General features: G+C 42.1%; 1 protein-coding gene across 9 annotated transcripts in view; it reads right to left on the reverse strand.

The window, feature by feature from the left end:
* Positions 1 to 26,660, reverse strand: part of LOC113885851 (opioid-binding protein/cell adhesion molecule) — a 1,067,028-nt gene that overhangs the window by 107,327 nt on the left and 933,041 nt on the right. For all 9 annotated transcript variants that reach the window (XM_027531591.1, XM_027531590.1, XM_027531597.1 and 6 more), the window contains one exon: positions 11,190 to 11,315. In XM_027531591.1, the coding sequence (XP_027387392.1) occupies positions 11,190 to 11,315 (126 nt within the window). The remainder of the gene's footprint in view (positions 1 to 11,189; positions 11,316 to 26,660) is intronic.

Here is a 26,660-nt window from a genome sequence, read left to right on the forward strand (position 1 = left end):
GTCACTAAGTCATGTCTGACTCTGCGACCCCATGGACTGCAGCACACCAAGCTTCCCGTCCTTCACTTTCCTGGAGCTTGCTCAAACTCATGTTCATTGAGTCAGTGATGCCACCCAACTATCTCATCCTCTGTCGCCTGCCTCCTGCCTCAGTCTTTTCCAGCATCAGGGTCTTTTCCAATGAATCAGCTCTTTGTATCTGGTGGCCAAAGTACTGGAGCTTCAGCTTCAGTAGCAATCCTTCCAATGAATATTCAGGACTGATTTCCTTTAGGATTGACTGGTTTGATCTTGCTGTCCAGGGGACTCTTAAGAGTCTTCTCCAGCACCACACTTTGAAAGCATCAGTTCTTCAGTGCTCAGCCTTCTTTATGAGCCAACTCTCACATCCGTACCTGACTTCTGGAAAAACCACAGCTTTGACTATCCAGATCTTTGTTGGCAAAGTGATATCTATGCTTTTTTTTTCTCACTCAGTATAATACATGTTAATATCCATTCTTATTTTTATAATCTAAAAAGTCCGAGGAATAAGGTAAGGTTACTCCAGGGCAGCCTTATTTCTGATCTATACTGTTGATCAACTTGGTGTAGAGGGTGAGAAGCATTAAGTATAGTCACACATGAAGAATCACAGCTCAAGATCTCATGATGGCTTCTACTAAGGTAAGTTATTTCACCTGGGTCCTTAGAAAGAAAACTCTGAGGATTGTTTTCTATTTCCTAATGAGGGCTTCTCCTCAGGGAGGAAGAGACAAGGATACTCCCAAGGCATTGAGCCCACATTCCTAGTTCCCCAGGCTTCAACTCATCACTTTGGAGCCAGGGTCAGGGCCATCAGCTACATCAGCTCCACGCTGATGCTGGTTGCCCGCATCCCTCCGACAGGATGCTCTGCCCTCCCCTGCTCACACAAAAGAACTTTAGTCTCCCAAAGAAGAAATTCACAGGGATTTATGACTCAATCAACTCACCCAAAAGGAGCATAAATGGGATTAGTTTTAATATTGTTAAGTTGCAAAAAAACAGGCATATGTGCGTGCCAAAGCGAAAATGTACGCAAGCAAAGGAGGAAAACATATGGGAGCCCATATGGCGAAAAGCACATGGCTAGACCTTCACACACTTCTCATTTACAACAAGAACCAAAGTTAGTGAACATGAATTTGCTTTGCAAAAATATGAGAGGAACAGCTTGTTTGCCCATAACTGTTCCACTGAGCAAGATAGGGGTAACCTTGATTTCTCAACTCAGACACCTCTTTCTCACACTCCGGGGATTAATTAGGCTCTTCACACAACTTCAGATTAGAAACAAGAATCCTGGCTGCCTCGCAGAGAGACAGAGAAGTGGGCGCAGGACTGGGTGAGGCAGTGGGTCAGCTGATGGCAATCCCATCTGTGGCTGGCACTGGTACCTGGGGTGACTCAGAAGAGAAATGAGGTTGGTGGGTCTCTGCAGGTTTTTCTTAATTGAAGCAGAGAAGCGATGGAGACCTACTGCAGACAGTGGCAGGGAAGTGGTTTCCACTTGGAGGCTGTGTTTTTCTCAGCACAACATTGAGTGGTGGCTAGAAACTGTCCAGATGCAAGAAGGTAGGTGTGGAATTAGAGAGGAGAATGTAAGAGCAGGGGTGCCCCAGATAACAAGCGGAATTTGATAAAATACATCACTTTATATCATACCCGTTCAATCTTTGTACAGCAGACAAAGATGAACTTGGAAAACAAGGACAATGTTCTTTTCACAGATCTCCCACTGTAGTCACCTGTGAGTCATTTGCCATTAACTTTTTCAAGCCTGTTTCTTTGCCTGGGAAATATTTCTTCTCTGACCTATTTTAGAGGCTTGCTATAAACCCTCTTGAAATGATGCCTATGGAAATATTTTATAAACAGTACTTTCTTACGTAAGCATGTTGTTAGTGGAAACCTAGAGGTTCATCTTACTTATGATTCCTAGTTTGCATTTTTTAATTTGAAGTAATTATTGATTTAATGGCAACCCACTCCAGCATTCTTGTCTGAAAAATTGCAAGGGTCGAGCAGCCTGGCGGGCTATAGTCCGTGGGTTCTCAAAGAGTCGGACATGACTGAGCTACTAAGCACACACACATACAAAAGGTTGAAAAGATAGTAGAGAGAGGTCTGTGTACTCATCGCCAGCTCCCCCAGTGGTGGTATCTTTTCTAACTAAAGCATGTCATTAAGGCAGGTGATTGATTGGGCACGGTACAGTTAACCACGTGATGGGGCTGAGATATTTGTGTTTTTTTTGGTTGTACCTATATTTTATACCTTTGTGTCTAATTCTAACATTTCATCATGCATATCGATTCATCTAACTACCCCAATAATCGAAGCACGGAGCTGTCTCTTGACGGCAAAGCAAGTGCTTTGAACTACTTCCTTCCCTCCCCTGCACCAGCCGCTGGCCACCACTGACAGGTTATGCATCTTGACACTTTTTCCATTTAGGGAATGTTTTAAAAGTGGAATCATACAGCATCCTACCCTTTGACAATGACTCTGTGCATTCCTATAATGCCCTCAGGTCCACCTATGATGTCAACTGACATAATAGTTCATTTACTTTTTATTGCTGAAATACATTTTAAGGTGTGGGTGTAGCCAGACACCCCTTGAAGGACAAGTGAAGTGAAGTCGATCAGTCATGTCCGACTCTTTGCTACCCCATGGACTGTAGCCTACCATGCTCCTCTGTCCATGGGATTTTCCCGGCAAGAAACTGGAGTGGGTTGCCATGTCCTTCTCCAGAGGATCTTCCTGACCCAGGAATCGAACCTGGATCTCCCACATTGTAGGCAGACACTTTACTGTCTGAGCCACCAGGAAGTCCTTGAAGGACATTTGGACTATTTCCCAGTTTGCCTATTACAAATAAAACTGCTGTGTCATTCTGAATTTTCAGGTGGATCAGAGAGGCACTGAATGACTAATGAATGACTCATGATGTTAAAGAGTAAGAGACAAAGACAGAGGTAGGCATAATAATGCATAATAAGAAAGGCACAATTATAAATATTAGCACTTTCCTTTCAGGGCTACTGGGGCAGTAAATTAGCTAAAACATGTAAAGTGTATAACAGGGCTTGACATACAGTAAGCATGATGTTAACATAACCAGCTCTCAGGATGGCTGTAAGCTACAAGGATTCTAAGAAGAAATTTAAATTAAAACATGGCACAAAGGCAATTTAGAACACTGTTGGCAACTCATGTATGTGTGCCCAGTGCAATTATAAGCCTTCCATTCATTCTGTCTTTTGGTCCTGGTAATCATCTGAGGAAGTTGGCATAAATAGCCCCATTCTGCAGTCTAGGAGACTGGGAATCCTGGAGATGATGTGGTTTTTCTAAAGTCACTCAGGCAGTTAACTGCTTGGGCCAGATTTCAATCCCAAGTTACAAGAATCTGAAGCCTAGGTCTACCTAGAAGCTTAAGCTCCAATACTTTGGCCACCTGATGCCAAGAGCTGACTCACTGGAAAAGACCCCGATGTTGGGAAAGATTGAGGGCAGGATGAGAAGGGGGCAACAGAGGATAAGATGGTTGGATGGCATCATCAACTCAATGGACAGGAGTTTGAGCAAACTCCGGGAGGTAGGGAAGGACAGGAAAGCCTGGCATGTTGCAGTCCATGGAGTCGCAAAGAGTCAGACATGACTGACTGAATAACTACAATCCAGAAGCTAACCCTGCCAGCCATGAGGAGCTGACACCTATACATGAGTATGAGTTGGAACTTCCTTTATTTGGAATGTGAGGGACTTGGTAATTTCTTTTAAGATGTCCTTCTCAAGGACATCCAGGATGAAAAATAAGAGTTGGAGTGGAAACATTCTGGGACGAGTATATCTGCTAACCTCAACACCTGGCAGAGAGAACAGGAGGGAGACTGACCTGCTCAGCCAGGTCAGGACCAAGGATGAGGATTTTGCTGGAATTATCCCTCTTAGATGGAATTCACTTATCTAGCACTGTCATATCCAGAACAAAGCTGCACCCCGCCCCCCTCAGGATATGTGCGTGCTTGCTAAGTCGCTTCAGTCATGTCTGACTCTGCGACCCCATGGACTGTAGCCCTCCACGGTCCTCTGTCCATGGGATTTTCCAGGCAAGAATACTGGAGTAGGTTGCCATGTCCTCCTCCAGGGGATCTTCTAGACCCAGAAGTCTAACCCGAATCTCTTCTGCATTGGCAGGCATGTTCTTTACCACTAGTGCCACCTGGAAAGCCCCAGGATATGTGTACTTAACACTTATTCCTTATCTTGTTTTACTTGCTTTCATTTTAGATTAAATGGTCTTTATTCTTTATTATTTATCCCTTTTACAATAAATTTGATTTTTTTTTTACTTTTAACGTTTTTAGCTTTTATGTTTTCGCTTGATTTTTAAAATCTTTTGTTCTTGGTTCAATATAAAATGTAGTTGTCTAACAACATTGTAAAGCCACTATACCTCCAATAAAATTTAAAAAAATAAAAAATAAAGATTATGTTATGTTGCAGAGACAAAGCTATTACTTATTCTTGAAAGCTCAAAGTCTTTCCTCAGAGAATGCCGTCCCCCACCACGTCCTTCTTAGTCAGGACTCATCAACTTGGTTATGTGGACTTCTTTTTTTCAAGGAGGAATTAAAAATACTTTATCTGTGAATTCAGAATCACACACAAGTTATCTTTACAGTTCAATTTATTATATAGAAATCACTTGAGTTTTATATCTTCAGTTAAATTCTTAACTGAGATTACAATACTTTGTAAAAAAAGATTGCTACATTAATTCAGTACTTTTTCTAGCATACCAAATTGAAAGGAAAGTGAAAGTGTTAGTCGCTAAGTCATGTCAGACTCTTTGCAACCCCATGGTCTATAGGCTGTCAGGCTCCTCTGTCCATGGGATTCTCCAGGCAAGAATACTGGAGTGGGTTGCATCCCCTTCTCCAGGGGATCTTCCTGACCCATGGATCGGACCTGAGTCTCCTGTATTGCAGGTGGATTCTTTACCATTGAGCCACCAGGAATACATACAGAAGTTCAAACTTCAGATTTATGGCACACAGTCTTCAAATCAACACAGACATTCCTTAAAGTTACCAAATCATTCACATGTCATATTTGCAATTCTGAGCTGTTATATACAGAATAGCTCTCCTTTAAATACAGCAAAATTGACATGCCATGAAGCTTCAAGTTGTATAATCAAGCCAAGGACTCAAAGTTGTGCCATCTCTTAAAAGATTTGGCATTTCTGGACCAAAACGCTCAACATGTAAAGAAGGTTAAGAACAATTCCTCCTCCTTATTACAGTTTATGAAAAAGAGAGAGAAAGAGAAGTAGATAGAAAAAAATGCAGATGCTAAAAGGCACACATGGCTTTAGGAAGCATTGACAATTCTGATACGAGAGAAGGAAGGAGAGATAGAAGAACTACCAAAAACTGAAACAGCAATTTAAATAGTATTTTAGGGTTATGTTAGTCGTTATCCAGACCTCAAACACTGAGGCACAAACAATTGATATGTATGATGTTATTACAGTTTTTAAAAGGAGGCCAAACGACACCCATTCTACTCAAGAAAACAGAAAAGCCCGTAATACATTTTTAAACTGCTTCCATCAACGACCACTCACGTTAAGGCATAAAGGAGTCAGTTTCAGTTACCTGGAAAACTCACTTCTGTGGAATTGCTCATTCTCTTGCTCCCTGAGGTATTACTGAATATGAGTCGACTGTAGCAGCAGCTCACTCACAGGTGAATAGCTGTCATCTTAAAACCTCCATGGAGAGGACACAGAAAAGAAGACTTTATCCCTCCCAAACATCTGGCCTTTCCAAGCATGCACTGGAAATGCACCAGGTATGGAGGCCCTGCAGGGGGTTACATGGCACCCTGAGAGAAGACGCTCCTTCCAGCCCCACAGCCTGTCCCGCCATGTATCCCAAACACACTGGCCCCTTGCCTGTCCACCTTGGGGGCCTGTTCTGGGACCTGCCCATTTTTCCCTGGTCTGGGATTGCAGCATGATCCTAGTTCCTAAGCTGCAGGTCACTCAGAACATATTTCTGTGTGTGTGAAGTCTATTAAACAAGTGTCACATTTTCTAGTAAATCCAATAAATGCCTAAAATAAATCCAATAAGTACCCAAAGTAAAAATCTAAACTATGAAAACCTGAAATTAGGGAATAAACACCTAAAAAATACCTAACAATCAAGTTAGTTTAAAGGGGCTCCAAGGAAAGTGGCAATGATGGGAACATTGACACCATGGAAACTGGCAAATGCCACCAGGCCTCCCTTTCCTGCCCGCCCTCAGCCCTAGTCAAGTTTTAACATTTACCAGCAGTATGACCTAAAACTCTGCCTTTTTCAGCTATCATTTCAGGCATACATCATATTCCTGTGTTTTGAGCTGAAATTTTCGTGCATTGTGTCTACGTAATTTTTTTTTAAGATTTTTTTTTTGATGTGGAACATTTTTTAAAGTCATTATTGGATTTTTACAATATTGCTTCTGTTTTACGTTTTGGTTTTTTGGCCATGAGGTATGTGGGATCTTAGCTCTCTGACCAGGGATGGAACCCATGCCCTCTGCAGTGGAAGCAAAGTCTTAACCACTGGACTTCCAGGAAGTCTCTACACACTTTTTATATTTCAGAGATTCCTCATAGTTTCATATCCACAAATGCTTCCTATTTTCTAGTGTGATCATGAATTTGTTCACCTTTACCTTTTCTTCTATAGTTTCTTGAGATTGGCATGTGCTTAGTCTGTCATCTTAAACCATAACCACAATTCTTAATCTTTAATAATCTGGTCATTAAAATATTCTTTTTCTAAATGGAACTTGGTTATTCATTCTTGTATATGGTACCCAAATTTAAACAATCGTATTCAAACATTGCATTAACATTTCGGAACATAGCTGTCCAGTAATCTATGTTCTCTGGTGCAATTTTGTTGGAATTTCAAAGGAAACGCCATTACAACTTCTATTTCTTACTCTTGCTGGATGGACTAAACAATCAGTTGTTCTAAAAATGCTATTTGATGTTCAAGTTGTATTGGCTGATCTTCTAAACTTTTACAAACAACTTCCCAAAGTTGCCTTAACTCCAAGTGAGAAGGAGCGTCCTTCTAAAAGTAAATATTGGTGGTCACCTGCAGGTACAAATTTGAAATGTGCAAATCTCCCAGGTTCTAGTGCTTTTCAAACTCAGGAAACAAGGCTTTGAGTTTATATGTTGAAGTGTCATTGGGAGGGGGGAGAGAATAGAAGAAAAAAGAGACAGCAAAGTGAAGGCCAGAGCAAGGGAAAGACAAAAGGGAATTTGAAAGTTGAACATGGGCTGGGAGACTTAAAGGCGAGAGAGAAAATGTAAATTTAATATTCTTTTGTTTTTGAGGCTGAATTCCAAATACTGTGTTATATAAAAGATTAAGAATGTGGATGAATCTTCCATATTTTAAGCGGGAAACAAACTTTACCGCACAGCCATTATGAAGAATTGCTTTAAAACATTTCCATAAAATCAAAGTGCCTTTCAAGAGATTCCTAGGCTGAGAGAACTGTGTGTTTAGAACCAAATAAATGCATTCTTGGATTTCAAGCATTTATAAAGACATGTGATTTTACCAAAAACGTAGAAGCCGGTCTGATGGTTAGACATATTTTTTTATATAACATAAATCAAAATTCTCCCTGACTTACAGCAAAATTTCCACAGGGCTTGTATCTTTGGGAACACAAGCTACCGCTGTATTTATATTAAAGTTGAGCTTCCTGATACCCCTTATGATTCTTTTAATATTCTTGTTAATATTACTTTACAATATTGACATTTTGGATTTCAATATCTGAGGTCTTTACCCAAAAGGTGTCTGGGGATTTATTATCATTATCTTTCTCTATAACAAGGCAGGTGCTGAAATATGTGTTCTCAATGCATATGGAGAACATTAGATGGTGAAATTTTGAACAATGATCCTGGTAAAAAATCCAGTGTCCATTTGTAAGTGCTTCTCACATAGTTAATGTTCCAAACTAGGAGGGCACTTTCGGGTCATTTCCTATATCTTTATGTGTTTAGTTTTTAAGTTTTATTGGGATTTAATTCACATACAATGAAATGCACTTATTTTTAGCATAGCATTGATTAGTTTTTGCTAATTTAAGCAGCAACATAATAACCACCCTGCTCAAGATTTTCATCACCCCCAAAAATGCCCCTTGTACCCCTTTGTAGATAATTATTAAAAATCCCTACCCTACATCATAATTGACTTGATTTCAGTCACTCTAGATTAATTTTTGCCTGTTGTAGAATTTCATATGAATGACATCAGTGTCTAATTTTTTGCTTTTTTTCTTTAGCATAATGCTTTTGAGACTCATCCATTTTCTTACAAGTATCAATGATTTGTTCCTTTTAATTGCTGAGAAGCCATCTGCTGCTTAAATTTACTATGATTTAGCTATTTTACCTGTTGAGGGTTCTGGCTTACTTCTAGTTTGAGGCTATTACAAATAAAGCTGCTATGAACATTTATGTACAGTGCATATCTGTGGACATAGGTTTTCATTTATCTCTGGTGAATTCCTAGAAGTGGAATTGCTGGGTCATATGCTAAGTGTATGTTTAACTTTATAGCAAGGTGCAAACAGTTTTCCATAGCGTTGATACTATGGAGAATGCAGCTCTTTAGTCTCTTTCCTGTTTGGCCATTTCTGTTTCCTGTGACCTTAAAAGAACCTAATTATATTAGTGAGATCATCAGGCAGTTTAACCTAACTCGGGACCTGTGCTCTCCTGAATGTAAACCATGCCTCCTCTAACCTGCTGACTCTTTTCTTAGATAAAAAGAAGACCAACTCTCTGCCTCTAAGATCCCTCCCTTCCGCCATCAAGCAATCCTGCAAGCAGATCACGCAGGGGCAAGACAACTAAAGAGAGCAGTCCATACGCGATGGAGATGTAGAACCCAGACTCCCACCTTGAAGACTCATTGATTCTTCCCCCTTCCTCCCTTAAAAACTCTCCTAGCCCACAGAACCCTCAGAGTTGGTCTCTGGACACGAGCCCACCATTTCCCCAGATGGCTGGCTTTTCTGATTAAAGCATCTTTCCTTTCTACTGATGCTTGCCTCTCAAATTACTGGCTTTTGGAGGTGAGCAACCAAACCTGAGTTAGGTAGCAATGCCATTTCACAGTCCCAGAGTCAATGTATGAGAGTTCAGTTGCTCCACAACGCCACCAACACTTGATACGGTCTGTCTTTTCAATTTCTCTCATTCTAGTATTTGTGTAGTGGAGTTCTATTACAGCTTAATTTTCATTTCTAAGACAGATACGTTTAGCATGTTGCTTATTCCATTCATGTATCTTCTTTTGTGAATTGTCTGTTTTAATGTTTTGTTCACTTCAAGGTAGGCTGTTAGCGTTATAAGAATTCTTCACATAGTGTAGATGTAAAATCTTTGTCAGGTGTATGTATGGCAAAGGTTTTCACCTAGTCTTTGACTTGTCATTTTGTTTACTCAATGGTGTTTTTAATTTTGATGAACCCAGTTATGAGCTGAATTTCATCCCCACCCCCACCAAAAAATAAATAAATAATACCTAGTCCCAATGCTTCAGAAAGTGACCTTATTTGGAAATAGGGAATTTACAGAGGTAATTAAGATAATTTATTTTTCAGTAAAGAGTCGGACACAACTGAGCGACTGAACTGAACTGATTGTTCAGTCACTCAATCATGCCCAACTCTTTGCAACTCCACAGACTTTTCCTTCTGTGGGATTCTCCAGGCAAGAATCCTGGAGTGGGTTGTCATTCCCTCCTCCAGGGGATCTTCCCAACTCAAGGATCAAACCCACGTCTTGTGCATTGCAGGTGGATTATTTACTTCTGATCCATCAGGAAAGCCCAATTAAGATTACATGAGGTCATAAAAGAACATCCCCAATCCAGTATGTTTGATGTTCCTATAGCAAGGGAAAATCTGACACGGGAAGGTGCACACGGGAAGATGTGACAATGACAGCAGGGAGGGGGTGATGCACCTACAAGCCGGAAACACCAAAGATGCTGGAAAAGGACGAGAAGCTTGAGGAGAGGCACAGACAGACGTCCCCTCCCAGGTCTCAAAAGGGACAACCCTGCCTACACCCTGATCACAGGCATCCCGCCTCCAGAACTACAAGGAAATACATTTCTGTTGTTTAAGCCACGAGCACCGCAGTACTTCGTTATGGGAACCACAGAAAAATAATACAAAACACATTTATCATTCTTCTCTTACGCTTAGAGCTTTTAGTGACCTAGCAAGTCCTTGTCTAGTTCAACATTCCTAAGATTTATTCTTAGGTTTTCCTCTAGATTTATATTATTTTTATATCACACACAGGCACACTCCACACATTTTCCTTTTCACTGGGTTTCACTTTTAGATTTTCTAATGCCTGAGAGAGCACTTGTTTCTTATATAATTTATAGAATTTATCATAGTTTCCGTTAACAGGGTAAATACACCAAGTGGCTCTTTGCCCATCTCTTCAAGTTCAACTCGGAGTAAGTTTTATTTCCAAAAGGATAAGATCTGCTGTTCTTCGGGGTCCCTCCCTATTAAGTTGGAGATGACCACGGCTAAAGTCTTAATACCAATCACCGAGTTCCCAGCACAGCAGGCGCGAGAGTACTTAACCCTCTCTATCACTTTTTACCACTCTGGATAAATGTTCTGAAAACACTGAGAAGGAGATCCTTTCTCTCCTAGATGTACAAAAACACCAATATTTTCAGTGCACTTTCTAGCACTCTACTTCAAGAAAGGACCGAGCACCCTTTGACGAGTGCATCTCCACCTTGAGATATTAGTGTCTTTGTTGTAAGTTACTCTTATGGTACCTCTGCCCTTCATAGTTGGGAAAACAAAAAGCTTCTAAGGAAGGTCATGAAAGGGCCTGGGGAAATGATTCAGTAAATGTTCTCTGTAAATCCTTCAGAATTCCAGTGACAGAGGCATGTGCTCTCTTTGCTAGTCCATCACTGAGCTACAAATACAGCATTGTTTTCTGACTCCTCAAGTTCTGTTGTGCATTAGAAGCGAGACTTCACTATACCAACTCTGAAAACTTCCTCCAGGGAAATGCCTTACCCTTGACTGACAGGTGTCTCCACGTCACCGTTGGCTCTGGTCTGCCGATAGCAAGACACAGCAGGGTCACGCTGCTCCCCTCATTCACGGTGACATCTGAGGAGATGTTCATGATCTGGGGAGGGACTGGAAAGAGACAGAGGAGAAAAGACATGTATGAGAAGGATTCTTTGCAGAAAAGGAGGCATCAGCCTCACATGCATTCAAATAGCATGGATATTATTCTCAATCACAATTTCAGTTTATTATGCTTGATTCAGCAAGGAATGTGACCATTAACACAACATGTACAGGGCATTCCTGGAAGCAGTTCTATGTAAGGTCTGGCCATAGCAGGAGGCAGGTGTGTGTGTGTGAGGGTGGCGTTCTGAGCAAGCAGTAACTGAAGAGACAGGCATTACTGACGGTGGATGGAAAAGTAGAACCAAAGGGAAAATACAAAGTGCTTTTAAGAGTTCCTGTCTACCTGCGTGCAGCAATCTCATCACACTTCCCTCTCTGATCGCCCCTTCGCTTTTCCTCTTCTCTTCCTATCTGAAAACACACAGCTCATCTTTCAAGGGACATCAAAGGTCACTTCCCCTTTGCAGTTTTCCCTCACCTCTTCCCAAATCCTGAAAAGAGAACCCCCCACCTCCCCTAGCAAAGGAACTGGATGTGTTGTCCTTACAGTTGATTATTTTATACCTGCTTCACTCTCTTTTATTCTCACTTTATTTTTTTAAATATATGTAAACACATTTTTAATGGGAGTGCGATTGCTTTATAATGTCGTGTTAGTTTCTGCTCTACAACAATGTGAATCGGCTCTGTGTATATTTCCCCTCCCTCTTGAGTCTCCCTTCCACCCCTCCCCCATCCCACCCCTCTAGGTCATCACAGAGCGATGAGCTGAACTCCCTGTGCTGTACAGCAGCTCCCCACTAGCACTCTGTTTTACACATGGTAGTATATTTATGTCAATCTTCATCTTCCAGTTCATCCAGCTCCTTCCTTTTTCACCCCCACCCTACCCATGTCTATGCCTGTCTCTTTACCTAGAGAGTGAGGTGCTGAAAGATAAGGATGGAATGACATCCACCTCTATTCCACAGTGTCTGGCACAAGGCTGATGTGGGTACCTGCTTAACTCCTCTTTGAAAGAAAGATCCAAAAACCTATTGAACAAATCTGAAAACTAAGAGGGGTGGGGCAAAGCTTCTAATGGAGGATTTCTGATACTGAAAGCTTTCTTCTCAATGGAGTATTACTCAGCCATTAAAAAGAATACATTTGAATTAGTTCTAATGAGGTGGATGAAACTGGAGCCTATTATACAGAGTGAAGTAAGCCAGAAAGAAAAACACCAATACAGTATACTAATGCATATATATGGAATTTAGAAAGACGGTAACAATAACCCTGTATACGAGACAGCAAAAGAGACGCTTTGTATAGAACAGTGTTTTGGACTCTGTGGGAGAGGGAGAGGGTGGGATGATTTGGGAGAATGGCATTGAAATATGTATAATATCATATATGAAACGAGTCGCCAGTCCAGGTTCGATGCACGATACTGGATGCTTGGGGCTGGTGCACTGGGACGACCCAGAGGGATGGTATGGGGAGGGAGGAGGGAGGAGGGTTCAGGATGGGGAACACATGTATACCTGTGGCAGATTCATTTTGATATATGGATTTTAAATTGTTCTTAATAAAAAGATAAAAAAAATAAAAATAAAAACAGAGAACAACAACAAAAAAAAAGAACGGTCAGCAGAGAGAGGAGCTCCAAGCTTATATCTATGCTGATTTATTCCAACTGCCAGTTTAATTATGAATTAGCAAACAGGTAGAGTCCTAGGAGATTCCGAACCACCTGGGTCAGTGGTGGAAGAGAGTTATAGCCGATGCTTGATCCAGAAAACCCTGCAGCCTGGAGTTTTATGCTGCTGAGACCATAGAGGTAAGTCTTTTTCAAGGAGAAGCCATAAGTAACATGGAGAACATTTGCCATCATAAGGGAATCCACGTTAGCAAATAAATAAAATGTCCCTGGCTTATAAATCTGCCACGTTTTGGATTATTTCTGCATTAGGAATTGGTCTGAAACTTCATTGCACATATTTTACCAAAACACACAGTGGGAAAGAATAGTGTGCTTTCTAACTACATTGCACTCTCTTGAGAAAACCCTACTCCTTGTTTTTTCAGTATTTTCCAGCTTGTTAAAAAATCATTCCTGGCTTAGAAATGTCAATACTTTTTTCTCATTTTTATAAAGCAACAACTTCAGTGCGCCTTCCAAAATATTCTCAGAATAACATCCGCTTATTTGGACGGGTTAGGCTGTCTGAAGCGCTCTTTCTCGAGACCCAAGCATCTCACTTACTGTAAGGTGGACACAGCTGAGGCGGGAGGGTGGGGGGCATAGCTGATCAATGGAGGATGATTTAGGACATTGGATCTGTGATGTCCAAGGATGGTTCACTTAGTACAGCCCCCAATTTAGAGCTACAATTTCCAGATGTGTTTGTCTGATAATTTAAAAGGTGCTGGGTTAGGAGATATTGGCAAAACTCTACAGATATTTGGGGGACATCCCCTTTTCCCACAGTGTGTGGACAGTGCCCCCCACTAGGAGGGAGCCTCCTGGAGTGGGATCCTGGAAGTTGACCCCAATGTTTCACCAAGCCCCAGGCACTGCCCCCTATACCCTCTGCAGGCCCACACTGTCCTCTGTCACTTCCCACAAAGGAGGAAATATAAGGACAGCATGAAGGGTGAGGGTTGCCAGCAAGACAGGAAACATAGACAGTAAAGTGGGAGAAAGGAAAAGTTTTTCTGTTTTCAATCATGCATCATTATTAATACATAATATGTAATAATAGGTATTAGGGCTTCTCAGGTGGCTCACCGGTAAAGAATCCACCTGTACTGCAGGAGATGTGGGTTTGATCCCTGGGTTGGGAAGATCCCCTAGAGAAGGAAACGGCAACCCACTCCAGTATTCTTGCCTTGGAAATCCAGTGGACAGAGGAGACTGTTGGACTGCAGTCTATGAGGTTGCAAAGAGTCAGACACAACTGAGCAACCAAACCACTACAATATTAGGTATTGCTTATTAACATATGATTTGTTTGCAAATAGCTTACATGTGCATTATCTCATGACTTTTTCACAAATTATGAGATAAATAGAACAAATATTCTCACTATTAAAAATGAAGAAATTGAGGCATGGGGAGGGGTAAGAAAATTGCCAAAAATTATGTGGTCAATAAATGACAGAATCCCTTCCATTATATTGTGTCGCCTCTTTGTTTAACCTCCTATCAGTGCCCCAAACACAATATTTACATTTGCATTCTCTGCTTCAAAGGTCCTCCCACCACCTCTTCCTTCATGGCGATGCCCACCGTGAATGAAACCACCTCCTGGTCAGTCAGTTTCTCCAGTGAAGCCCCTGCTAGGAGTGCGGGGCCGCTCAGTCATCCTGGTCTTACCAGCACCAAGCTAGCAAAGGGAGGCGCTCAACACTTCTCATTTTATTTTCCATCTGAATTGAATTTGGCAACACTATTATGGCCCCTTTCTGTTTACATCATAACTTTTATATATATATATATATATATATATATATATATGAACATTTGGAAATGACTTTAAGTGCTTCTACCTATATTGACAAGAGAGCTTTGTTCAATTTTCAAACAAGTATCTGTGGCATATGAATCTGTCTCTCTATCATCTATCTATCTATTGTTAGAGATTATGAATATACAGATAAACACAAAAATGTATAACAATCTCACTAGAAATGCTGAAATGACCCAAAGAAAATGGCAGGACTCACATGAGTCTAATTAAAGGATGACAAATAGCTCAGTGTGTTTCCAGTCACATCTGCAGACACTGGGGACCCTCCCTGCAGGTCTTGTGTGCACCTGGTTATCTTCTCATTGGCGGTGGTGGATCACAATGTGTTCTCACATGACTGGGCAGATGCCTCACTGCACAATGACAAGGACTTCAGATTGTGGTCATTTTAGATGGATGGATGGGTGGGTGGGTTGATAGTAGACAGATAGATACAGACATATAGATACCTATACAGATACAGATGTAGATATAGACATAGATAAAATATTATCCCTCTCTCTTATATGCATACACACACACACACACACACACACACACCTACAGAGAAACAGACAAACACAGTAGTGTCAGACTGCAATTAGTATCTTGAGGAAGGAAGGTATCTTGGGCTCTGGGTTACCAAGTGGTATTTGTATGTTCTCTCTGTACTGTCAGCATGGCTGACCGCTCTTAAAGATACCCGTGTGTCTTACCCACAGCCCTTCCTCTCCAGTCTTGCTGCCACTGGCTGAGTTGAGAAGCTCATCACCTCTTCCTCGGAATATTACAATTTCCTCACTTCTCTACCCACCTTCATAGCTCAGACCGCATACAGCCACCACCATTTCCTCTTAAATATTGCTTTTGCCTAACCCCCAACCTTTGTCCCCAGCTGAGACTATGGAGTCCAAACTTTTGCACAGGATCTAGCAAATCATTCCCAGCCTGACCATAGCCTCGGCGCCAGCCCCCTCCTTCCCTGACAAGGAACCCCATGTCCTCTCTGGGGCTACACCTTTCTCTCCTCCTGGTGCTTTTACATACCATGCTCCTTCTGCAGGTAGACACCCCCACTTCTATGCCCTAGGGGCTGCTCACCTTCTACACTCAACTTGAATATGAGCTCCTTTATGATGCTTTCACTGCTTCTTCTGCCCTCAAGGCATTCCTGTTTATGTCTTTATCATATCATTTATCTTTACCACTAAGCTCCATCCATGGACAGAATCTGCAATATTCATCCTTGTGTTCCTATAGTATAACAACAAGCCTGACATGAAGTAGCATCTTTCCCCCAAATGTAGCGCATAACTGTGTAGTTTTTTAAAGTGTGTATCTTGAATCTGCCAAGTATTCTCCACCCTAGACACTTGACATCTGCCCTTTCTCCTCCCTGAAATACTCTCTACTTTATTCTTTTTTTTCAGTTATAATGTGTTTTATTAACATAGATCACAGTCTCCTTTGTGAATCATTACATATGCCTCCATGGCATTATTTTCAAAAGCTGTCCAGTCCAAACTCAAAATATTTATGCGCCCTCTATTGCTGCCTTTGGTTTATTTTCAACCCAATCTGTGATGCAAACAATTTCACGCTCTGAGATAAAAAAGTATTTCTAAAGCAGAACTGTTTCTCTGTGCAAAGGTAACTGGGGACAGAACTCTGGATATACTGGCCCCACCCTACACAAAGGTGATCTGACAAGACTGAAACAGTGTGTGAGAGGCTGTGCTCCACAGCTTAGGTTCTGCAGTTGGTAAACTTGTGTAGCCTTGGGCTTAACCCCTCTGAGCCCTGGTTCTCCATCTGTAGAATGACGAAGATAGAATTGGTCTTAGTTGCTATAAGAACTGCGTGTAAATGTGTATAGCATGCTAGTACAGTGCCTGGAAATAAATAAGTGCTTAATAAATGTTAGCTGCTTTTGTTCATATTTATATATGTTGTTAATATTATATATGGCATTGAGAATCTCATAAATAGCTTGGTGGTGGTGGTGGTTTAGTCACTAAGTCATATCTGATTCTTTGCATCTCCATGGACTGTAGCCTGTCAGGCTCCTCTGTCCATGGGATTTCCCAGGCAAGAATACTGGAGAGGGTTGCCATTCTCTTCTCCAGATAAATGACTTAATCTGTGCCTAACTGCTCATTCTCTCAATCTCGATTCCTTCCATTTTAAGTCAAGACATATAAATGAAGTTTGCCTTGGATAGCAGGGACAATTTCATGATATATGCTTGCAGAATAAAAAGGAAATACTTGATAAATAGTTATTCATCTCTGCCTCTTCATCTGAGCTGCTGAACCTAAGTGAATGTGTAGGGAAAATTGCACGTTTCTATAAAGAAATGGTCTGGCTCTTCCATATCTATTTTCTTTCAGGGGGGTGCTGCTTCTATTTCCAGAAGGAGCTTCAGGACTGCGCCTCCCTGTTTCCAGGGCAGTAATTCCACCTGTTAAAACTCTTCCCTGTTTTAAGTGTTTTAAGACTGAATGGCACAGTCAAAACAAATGAAAAAAGAGAATCTTATAATTTGGAGTCAAAGAGGCTAAAGTCGGAATACCACTTTTTTATTGGCTACACAGGGTCTTAGTTGCAGTTTGTGGGATCTAATTCTCTGACCAGGGTTCGAACCCAAGCTCCCAGCATTGGGAGGACGGACTCTTACCCACTGGACTACCAGGGAAGTCCCTGCATACCACTTCTTTCCAACTTGTTTTTGTGTGATTAAGCCCTTGAAGTATAAGCTTCCTCAACCATAAAATGGGTAAAACCAAAAATATTTGCCACACAGGAATGTGGAGAAAAAATTAGAGATAATGATTGCAAAGAGACTTAAATACTTATTATTTTTGTTTTTACATTATTATTATATTGTCATCACCCCCAGGGAATAACAAAATATTAAGAGACAAGGGAAAATGAATATAAATATGAACTGCATTCTAGTACATTTTTAAACCTCAAGGCTAGTTTATAAAAATAATAGACTTTTAACGCCTCATTGTTTTATTCTTCAAGGATTACCTTTTATTTTGTGTTTTAACAAGGAAGATAATTTCATAAACTAGAGTTAAGACTAATTTGGGAATTACAGCAAGCATGCTAGGCTTGGTCATGCCGTATTTTCTATACTAAATAGTATGATATGGTGCAAAGAGCATTCCACCAACTGTCAGGAGATGTGGACTCTAATGTTGGCTTCTCCATAGCTGTGTGACTTTTTGTAAATCAGTTAATAGTTCTGACTTAAGATGTGGGTGTGTGTGATGTGTGTTTCTGTGTGCATGTGTGTGTGTGTTTTATGTATGTGGTGGCAGTCTCTTTTATTTATTTGGTTAGTTTTGAGTGAAGAAGTTAGATTGTGAATTCTTAGGTCCATTCTAGTCTAAATTCTGTGAGTTAATTATCTTCTAATAACACTGCAAGTTCAAGGTGGCTACTCTGGGGTACAAACTAGTGGTACCACCACCAGGAGCAGTAACAAAATATCGAGTGTTTATTTATTTGAGCCTGGTATTAAGTGCTCTTATACATCATTTCCTTCAGTCCCCAACATATCCTTAGTAAAGTCTCTCTATTAAAAAATCAGCATAAGGGTAGATATCTACATCAGTGGAAAAGAAATAAGTGTCCAGAAATATACCCATACATTTATGGTCCACTGATTTTCAATAGGATGTCAAGACAATTCAATGAAGAAAGAATAGGCTTTTCAACAAATCGTGCTGGAACAACTGGACAGCCACAGGAAAAACAATGAAGTTGGACCCCGACGTCACATCACATAAAAAATTAACTCAAAATGCATCACATACCTATATTTAAGAACTAATTCCTAGAAGAAAGCAAAGGTGTGAATCTTTGTGATCTTGGATCAGGCATGATTTCTTAGATATGACACCAAAGGCCCAAGCAACAGAAGAAAAGAAATAGGTAAACTGTACATTACTGAAATTTTAAAAACTTTTAATTGTATTCAATTTGAAGCAAAGTTTGTGCTTCAAAGGATACTATCAAGAAAATGAAAAAACTCCTACAGAATGGGAGAAGATTTTTACAAATAATATATCTGATAAGGAACTAGTATCTGAAATACATAAAAGCACAGGCAACACAACAAAAAATACAAACAACCCAATTAAAATGTAGACAAAGGGATTTGAATAGACTTTATTCAGTGAAGATACACAAATAGCCAGTATACACATGAAAAGATGTTTAGCATCATTATTCATTAAGAAAATGCAAATCAAAACCACAGTGAGTTTCCGCTTCACATCCACTAAAATGGCTATAATCAAAAAGACAGATAATAACAAGAGTTGGTGAGGAGGTAGAGAAATTGGAACCCTCCGGCATTGCTAGTGGAATTGGAAGATGGTGCAGCCGCCGGACAGTGTGGCAGTTCTTCAGAAGATTAAAGATAGAGATACCATGCGATTTACCAATTCAACTCCTAGGTATACGCTCAGGATGAACGAAAACACATCCACACAACATATTTTACACAAATGCTCATAACAGCATTTTTCATGGTAGACAACAATTGGACACAACCCAGACTTTCATCCACAGCTGAATGGATCAACAAAATATAGCACATCCATACAGTAGAATACAATGCACCCATGAAGAGAGACAAGGTTCTGATGCTTTAACATGTGTGAGCCTTGGAAACACTGTTACGTGGAAGAAGCCAAACACAAAAGGCAATGTGTTATGTGGTTTCTATTTACATGGAAGTTCCCAAATGGGCCAATCCATAGAGACAGAAACTACACTAGTTGCCAGGGGCTGGGGAGAGGGCAAATAGGGAGAGACCACTCATGGGCCTGGGTTTCTTTCAGGGGTGATGCTCTAGAATTGGACAGTAGTGACTGGTCTGCAATCTTGCGCATAGACTAAAAGTGACTGGATTCTAGTCTTTAAAAGGATGAATTTTCCAGTGAAAAATTACATCCCTATAAAGACCCTGTTTAAAACAAACAAAAAACAAGTCCTATCAGCTCTTGAGTGGTAGAATCAGACATTCTTGCACTAAGGAGAGAGGGCAACCTCCCACATGTGATTCTCAGGAAGTGCGTCCTTCCTTTATGATAGTTCCATGCATGTGCTTAACTCTTCAGTATTTGTTGCTTACCCACTGTCTCCCCTCCTTTTTCAAGACAGCTAGCCATGTGTGCTCCAGCCAAGTCAGCCTCTCTGCAATGCTCAAGGTACCCCGTGCTCACTCACCGTCCCACACTATTACCTGTGCTGCGTTGTCTGCCTGTGAGCCCCTTCTCACTCATCTGCCTATTCAAGTCCTACTCACACCTACACACTGATACTGAGATACAGCACCCTCCTCCATCACCACTCTGCATCCTGAGGGTGAGTGTTGGGAGGTGCTCTGTGACTTCCTGTGCATAATGATGTAATATATTCATTCTAAAATTTACACGAGTGTGTAACATGTCCTAGGATTACTTTAGGGATAGAAGAGAGGACAAGTCCCACTCTCATGCCAACTGTAGAGCTTGGTGTCTACAGGAGAACACTAGCACTGACACATGATCATGGGAGTTAACATGTGATGGTGCTGTGGGTGTGCAAGATACCAGGAAGGCCTGTGACAGGGGTCCTTCCCAGCCAGCGGGTCTAGGTGAGGGATTTGTTCTGAGCAGACCTGGGCAGAAGGATCAGCATATGTAAGGGTTACATAGAGACAGGAAGCAGGGTGAGCTTGGGGGGCTGTGGGTAAAGTAAAAAGAGGAAAGCCATGCAAGGGGAGGCTGGACAGGCAGAGGCCAGAACTCATGGGTTTGTGGAGGAAATGCTAGGAGTTTTATCCTTTTACAGGAGAAATGGAGGGCTTTAAAATGTTGGATGATGGTGGTGATGGTGGTGATGATGTTGGTGGTGATGATGGTGGTGGTGGTGGTGATGATAACAATGGAGGTGGTGATCATGACAATGATGTTGGTGGTAATGTTGGTAGTGATGGTGGTGGTGATGATGATGGTGATGATGCTGGTGGTGACAGTGCTGATGGTGGCGATGGTGGTGATGATGATAAGATGATAACGATGGAGGCAGTGATCATGGTGATGATGATGGTGATGATGTTGCTGGTGATGTTGGTGGTGATGATAATGATGATGATGGTGGTGGTGATGATGATGGTGGTGATGGTGATGGGGTGATGATAATGGTAATGATGGTGGTGATGATGTTGGTGGTGATGGTGGTGATGATGATGGTGGTGATGATGGTGATGATGTTGGTGGTGATGGTGATGATGGTGGTGATGGTGATCATGATGGCAGTGGTGGTGATGATGATGACAAAGACGGTGGTAATGAGTGTTTGCGGGAGGACAGATTACATTGGGAAGAGGGCAGAAGTGGGAACAGGAAAGCTAGCTCAGCTGTTGCCAAGTAGGGAGGTGGTGATACCTTAGACAAGTGTGGTATAGCAGGGAAGATGGGCAGAGAGGGAGATGTGAGAGACATTTAGAGGTAGAACAAGCAAAGTTTGGGGAGGGTCAGGATCTGTGTTAAGCATTAAAGCACTTCTCACAGTGCTCTGTTATCAGTGTCTCTCTCACCCACTGGGTGAGAGAGAAGAGAAGAATCTTCATAAACAAGGACAGCTATTTGTTCATCTCAGCATCCCTAGCACCAATCCACGTGTGCTGGATTTAACTGACAGCACAGAGAGGCTCCTAGAAAACACAGTTGTCAGAATCCAGGGGGCAGCCAGGGAATTGGAACTGGGTCAGCCTGCGTGTGGTCACACCCCAATCCTTAAGAGACAGGACCAGCTGATGCAGTTTCAGACTCTGACTGTGAGCTGAACTCCCTTTGTGCCCTGGTGTGATGTGGTTTTATACTATCCTGGCTAAGATTAGACCTGGGGGGCTTTGACTGATTTTCTATTCTTGGCTCTAGTTTGATTCGTGGAATGTAGGGAAGGAGAACAAATGGTTATGAATTACACATGAATATACTCTGGGGACCAGAACATCCCCAACCCTCCAAGCTCCATTGAGGCCATTTGTGATGATTGTCTCCACTCTCTCTTACGGAACCTATTTATAGACACAGACACACATCTCCTATTTTTAATTTGCACGATTCAAGCAACTGACCAGGATCAGAGAACCTCCATGCTGTCAGAGTCTTTCTCTTCTGTTGGTCTTTCTGGGGCAGGAGATGCCTCCCTCTGGAGCCTTCTTTTGTCCTGTCCTCTCTGACTCTCCACCTCCCCCTAAGGGTTCTGCTTGCCACACACACACTCAGAATCTCAGGGTTTAATTTACATCATGCAGTTTTCAAGTCAAAAATGGACCTTAGGGGATCACCTAGCTCATCCTCCTCATTTTGCAGCCAAGGAAACACTCGTGTCCTAGCCCCAGTTATGTCAAGCATGTGTTGTGAGCTGGCGGGCAAGTCCAAGACCTCTCTTCACTCAAGTCTCTCCCACTTCAGGACCCCCAGGCCCTGGTCTCAGACCTCTCTCCTCCTCTTTACTTCTTTACTTGGTCAGAGTTATCTTTTGTTACAATCCCTCCTATTCACAGCATGACCTTGAAAGAGTCACAAAATGTCTCTAACCCCTGGTTCCCAAACTGCAAAATGGGGTGGTGATGTAGGTCACTCAAAGGGTCCTTGGGAAAAATAAATGGTAAAGGAATATAAAATGCTTTAATCACGGAGTCTGTCACATGATAAACGTCAATATCATTGGCTCTTAAGTCTGCTGATAGATTTAAAAATATTTTTTTTTTTGCCAGTAACTCTCAATTTTCAAAGAACTTCATGAGTGTCAGGAGGCACCATACAGATAACTTCCCAAACATCACTTATTTCATTCTGGGGAAATCTTACCAGGAAGGTTTACAATTGTACATTGTAGCAGAGAAGAACTAAAGACAGAGACAGGTTAAATAAGTTGCCGAATGTCACACAGCAACAGAGGAGAAGCTGAGATGTGCACACAGTCCCCACTGCCTGCAGAACCCCAGGTCTCAGCACTGCAAACCACACCCACAAGCAGCACCGGTCTGCGGGCTCATGAACGTGGCAGCCAGCTCCTGGCCTCGCAGTTCACACATGGCATGTTGGGTTTCAGGGGACTCCTATGGAGTTTGGAGTGAAGCTGCCCTCTTCTGATGGCCTGGAACAGCAGGTAATGCCAACCACACTGAATAGGGAGCAGGACCAGATGAGGTGGTCTGGGTGATGTGCCAGCATGCCCTAATCATTGACTGCTTCTCATTCTCTGACTCATGTCCTTGGGCCCCTCATTCTGCGCTCCTGGGTCAGAGGATAGCAGCATAGAAAGGAGTTGGAGGTGGGACTATCCCGCCCAGGGTATGCCCAGCCCTGCCCTCCAGCCTCTTAGCAGAGTCGCCAATGCTCCAGTTCTGCTGGACCAAAGCCCAGCCTGGCAGGGACAGGAATCCCCCACCTAAGAATCCGGCCATATGCATTTAGGGCTTCATGAACCCCCTCCAACTCTTCCATCAGCTCCTGGCCTTCCTGATTTTTGTTTGTTTTTTTGGCCCAACACCCTGTCAGCAGATGATCTCTGACACCACCTTTGTGTGTCCATCCTTCTCCCTGTCCCCAAAGGCCTTATGATGAATGCGGGAGTGGCAGGGGCAGGAAGGGGCGTGGAAATGGGCTTCTATCATGATGTTCTTGACAGTTGGTCCAGGGGCCCACCCAACACTCAGGCTCTCAGGTCTGGAGCCTTTGGCAGGGGCCTTCCCGACCTTCTCACCTCTCACTTGGCATCAGAGTATTTACTGGCTCCTGCCCTGCTCTGTGCCACTCATGCCCAGATGACAAGGATGGGCATCTTGTCAGTAGGGATGGGCATCTCTACTGTGCTCTGCTCACCTGCACGGCAACCTCAGAGCCTCGACGGACTCACCTGAGTTTCCACCACTTTCCACACAGCCTTACCCTTGGTCTGTCCTTCAGGAACCATCTGGATTCTCCCCAGCAATTCTCCTGTCTGCCAACTCTGTAACTTCCTTCCCTTCCCTCCCCTTCCCCCCCCCGCTCCCACTCCTGTACCCCAGATGGAGTCACCTGTGCCCAGCTCTGAGATAGAATTGAAGAAATTCGCTAGGATCAGACACAGAAACTTTGCATCTCAGGAGGAAGGTGGGACTTGGAAAATCTTAAAGAAACAGGCCCTTGCCCACAACAATGCCCACAGCAGGCTGCTGGCATGGGAAGGAAGCTGGAAGGGCCTCTCTTTCTCACTCAGCATTTATAAGGAAATGGCAACCCCTTTCTCTCCACGACCCCTGTTTCAGTATTTTATAACATGAAAAAGCTAAAACTTTACTCAAAAGGATCTAGTTATGAACAAAGGATCTTCTCTGGTGGCTCAGATGGTAAAGGATCTGCCCTCAATGTAGGAGACCTTGGTTCAATCCCTGGGTCAGGAAGAGCCCTGGGGAAGGGAATGGCAACCCACTCCAGTATTCTTGCCTGGAGAATTCCACGGACAGAGGAGCCTGGTGGGCTACAGTTCATGGGGTGGCAAAGAGTCAGACACCACTGAGAGACTAACACTTTCAGTTTTCATGAACAAAGGGAATCATAAAAAATAATATACTTTAAATATTGCATGTACCTCTACTTCAGTATTCTTATTAAAGAAGATGTGGCACATATATACGATGGAATGTTAGCTATACAAGGGGACGAAACTGGGTCATTTGTAGAGATGTGGGTGGACCCAGAGTCTGTCATGCAGAGTGAAGTAAGTCAGAGAGAGAAAAACAAGCACCGTGTATTAATAAAAATCTGTAGAATCTAGAAAGATGGTACAGACGAACCTATTTGCAAAGCAGAAATAGAGACACAGACATAGAGAACAAAGGTATGGATAGCAAGGGAGGAAACGGGATGGGGGAGATTGCGATTGATATGTAAATATATGCATATATATATATATATATATATACACACACACACATTACTATGAATAAAACAGGTAACTGATGAGAACCTACTGAATAGCACAGGGAACTTCACTCAATGCTCTCTGATGACCTAAATGGGAAGGAAATCCAAAACAGAGGGGATACATGTACACGCATAGCTGATTCACTTTGATATTCAGCAGAATCTAAAGTGACATTATAGAGCAACCATACTCCAAAAAATTGCTTAAAATAAAAGTTTAAAGATTTAAAAAATAAAGTTTATTAACCAATGGCAAAAAATAAATAAAAGTGAGAAAAGTCATGTTCTCGGTTCTCTGGGATTCCACCAGCTCTATCCTCCATGAGTTTTTACTGAGTCCTCTATGGACCCGGTATTGGCCGCAGCATTCATTGTACTTCGATCCATATCTCGCAGAAAGTACAGCATGGAAGCCTTCCTCAGTCCATATACAAGCTTATGTACCCCTTTATAAAACTCACTACTAGATCCACAAAAGACAAGATTTCTAATGTGAGAGAATATGCTTGGATTTCTGAGGATGAGGAAGTCCTACTGAGCGTAGGACTGCAGTACCATTGTTATGTCAGTCTTTCTGCAAATCTCTAAACGCTGTCTCAATTCCAGCAAATCTGGAGAATCTGAAAATAAGGACCACTCTGCTTTTCCATTTTCTTACACTGGAGGAGGGGGAGGGGTCCGTGACTGAACATCGCTGATAAAAACATGATAACTGAGTCTCATTACAGCCAAAGACAAGTCTCATATTTTAGCATTTTTATTAAAGCTTTTTAAATTACTGAGTGTCTGGTATATTCAATACCGGGCCTAAGTGATTTATATTAGTCTATCCCTAGATACCCTATCTAATAAATAACTTGGCAATCTCCTAACCCATAAATATCCCTGGCCTCAGCAAAAAGCAATTAAAGCCCGTTAGGAAAAAAAAAAAAAAAAATGTGGCTTCCCAGTACTCAGACTGCAGTGTCATTGGAGGGTCCCAGCGGAATAATTCAAGCCTTTTATCGACGGGGCCATGTCTCCTGTGCTTCCCACTCACCCACCAGGAATTTGCATTTCTGTTCCTGTCAAACACGAACACATCCCAGCTCTCTTTAAATGTGTAACATGTCATCAGCATGCAGGTGTGTTATCATGGAACTACTATTCCCAGCAACAAGTGTTCTATAATATCTGAGACAGTTTAGGCTTAAAATATTGTGCAAAACCTTTTGGGAAAGCCCTAGTGCCCAAAATGTTCAAAACGCATTAAGCAGCAAGCCAGCTACCTGAAAGGTTATTAGAGACTCCTACGTCACTAGCCCAGAAAATACTTCAGGTTAATAAGGTTCAACCAGCACGTCAGGTAAAAAGCTAAGGATATTTACGATAGTGGCTTAAAGTTCAGCACTTTTAGCAGCAAAAGAAGGCCTCTTTTCCTGGAAAAAACAAAAGCAGAAAACCTGTCTCTTCCTGGCCTTCCCTGAATCTCCAGGGATGTGTGAAGAAACAAAGTCTGGGTCTTTCTCTCTTCTCACGTTAATGATTTTGCTCTGCATTGTATGCAACACACCGGCACCCATCTAGGACAGGAAACAGTCCCACACAGACATGTCTCATTCTTCTCAGGGAAGTTTTCAGGAAAAACTGCCCTGAGTAGGGAAGGATGGCCCTGGTCCAGGTTTTACAGGGATTCTCCAAATTACAATTGCAGTGAGCCCATGGCAAACTCGCCGTCAATTTCAGAGCATCGCGGGTTTTAATTCAACTTAATTTGATGTCCTCTAATAATATTTTTCATCATTTTCTTAAACATTGTCTATTTTTTTGCACTTCACTTCCCAGATAATGGTCACATATGGCTTGTTGGGGGAGGGAATAACGCCTTCTCT

This window comes from Bos indicus x Bos taurus, chromosome 29 (genome assembly GCF_003369695.1).
Source record: "Bos indicus x Bos taurus breed Angus x Brahman F1 hybrid chromosome 29, Bos_hybrid_MaternalHap_v2.0, whole genome shotgun sequence".
Taxonomy (NCBI): Eukaryota; Metazoa; Chordata; class Mammalia; order Artiodactyla; family Bovidae; genus Bos; species Bos indicus x Bos taurus.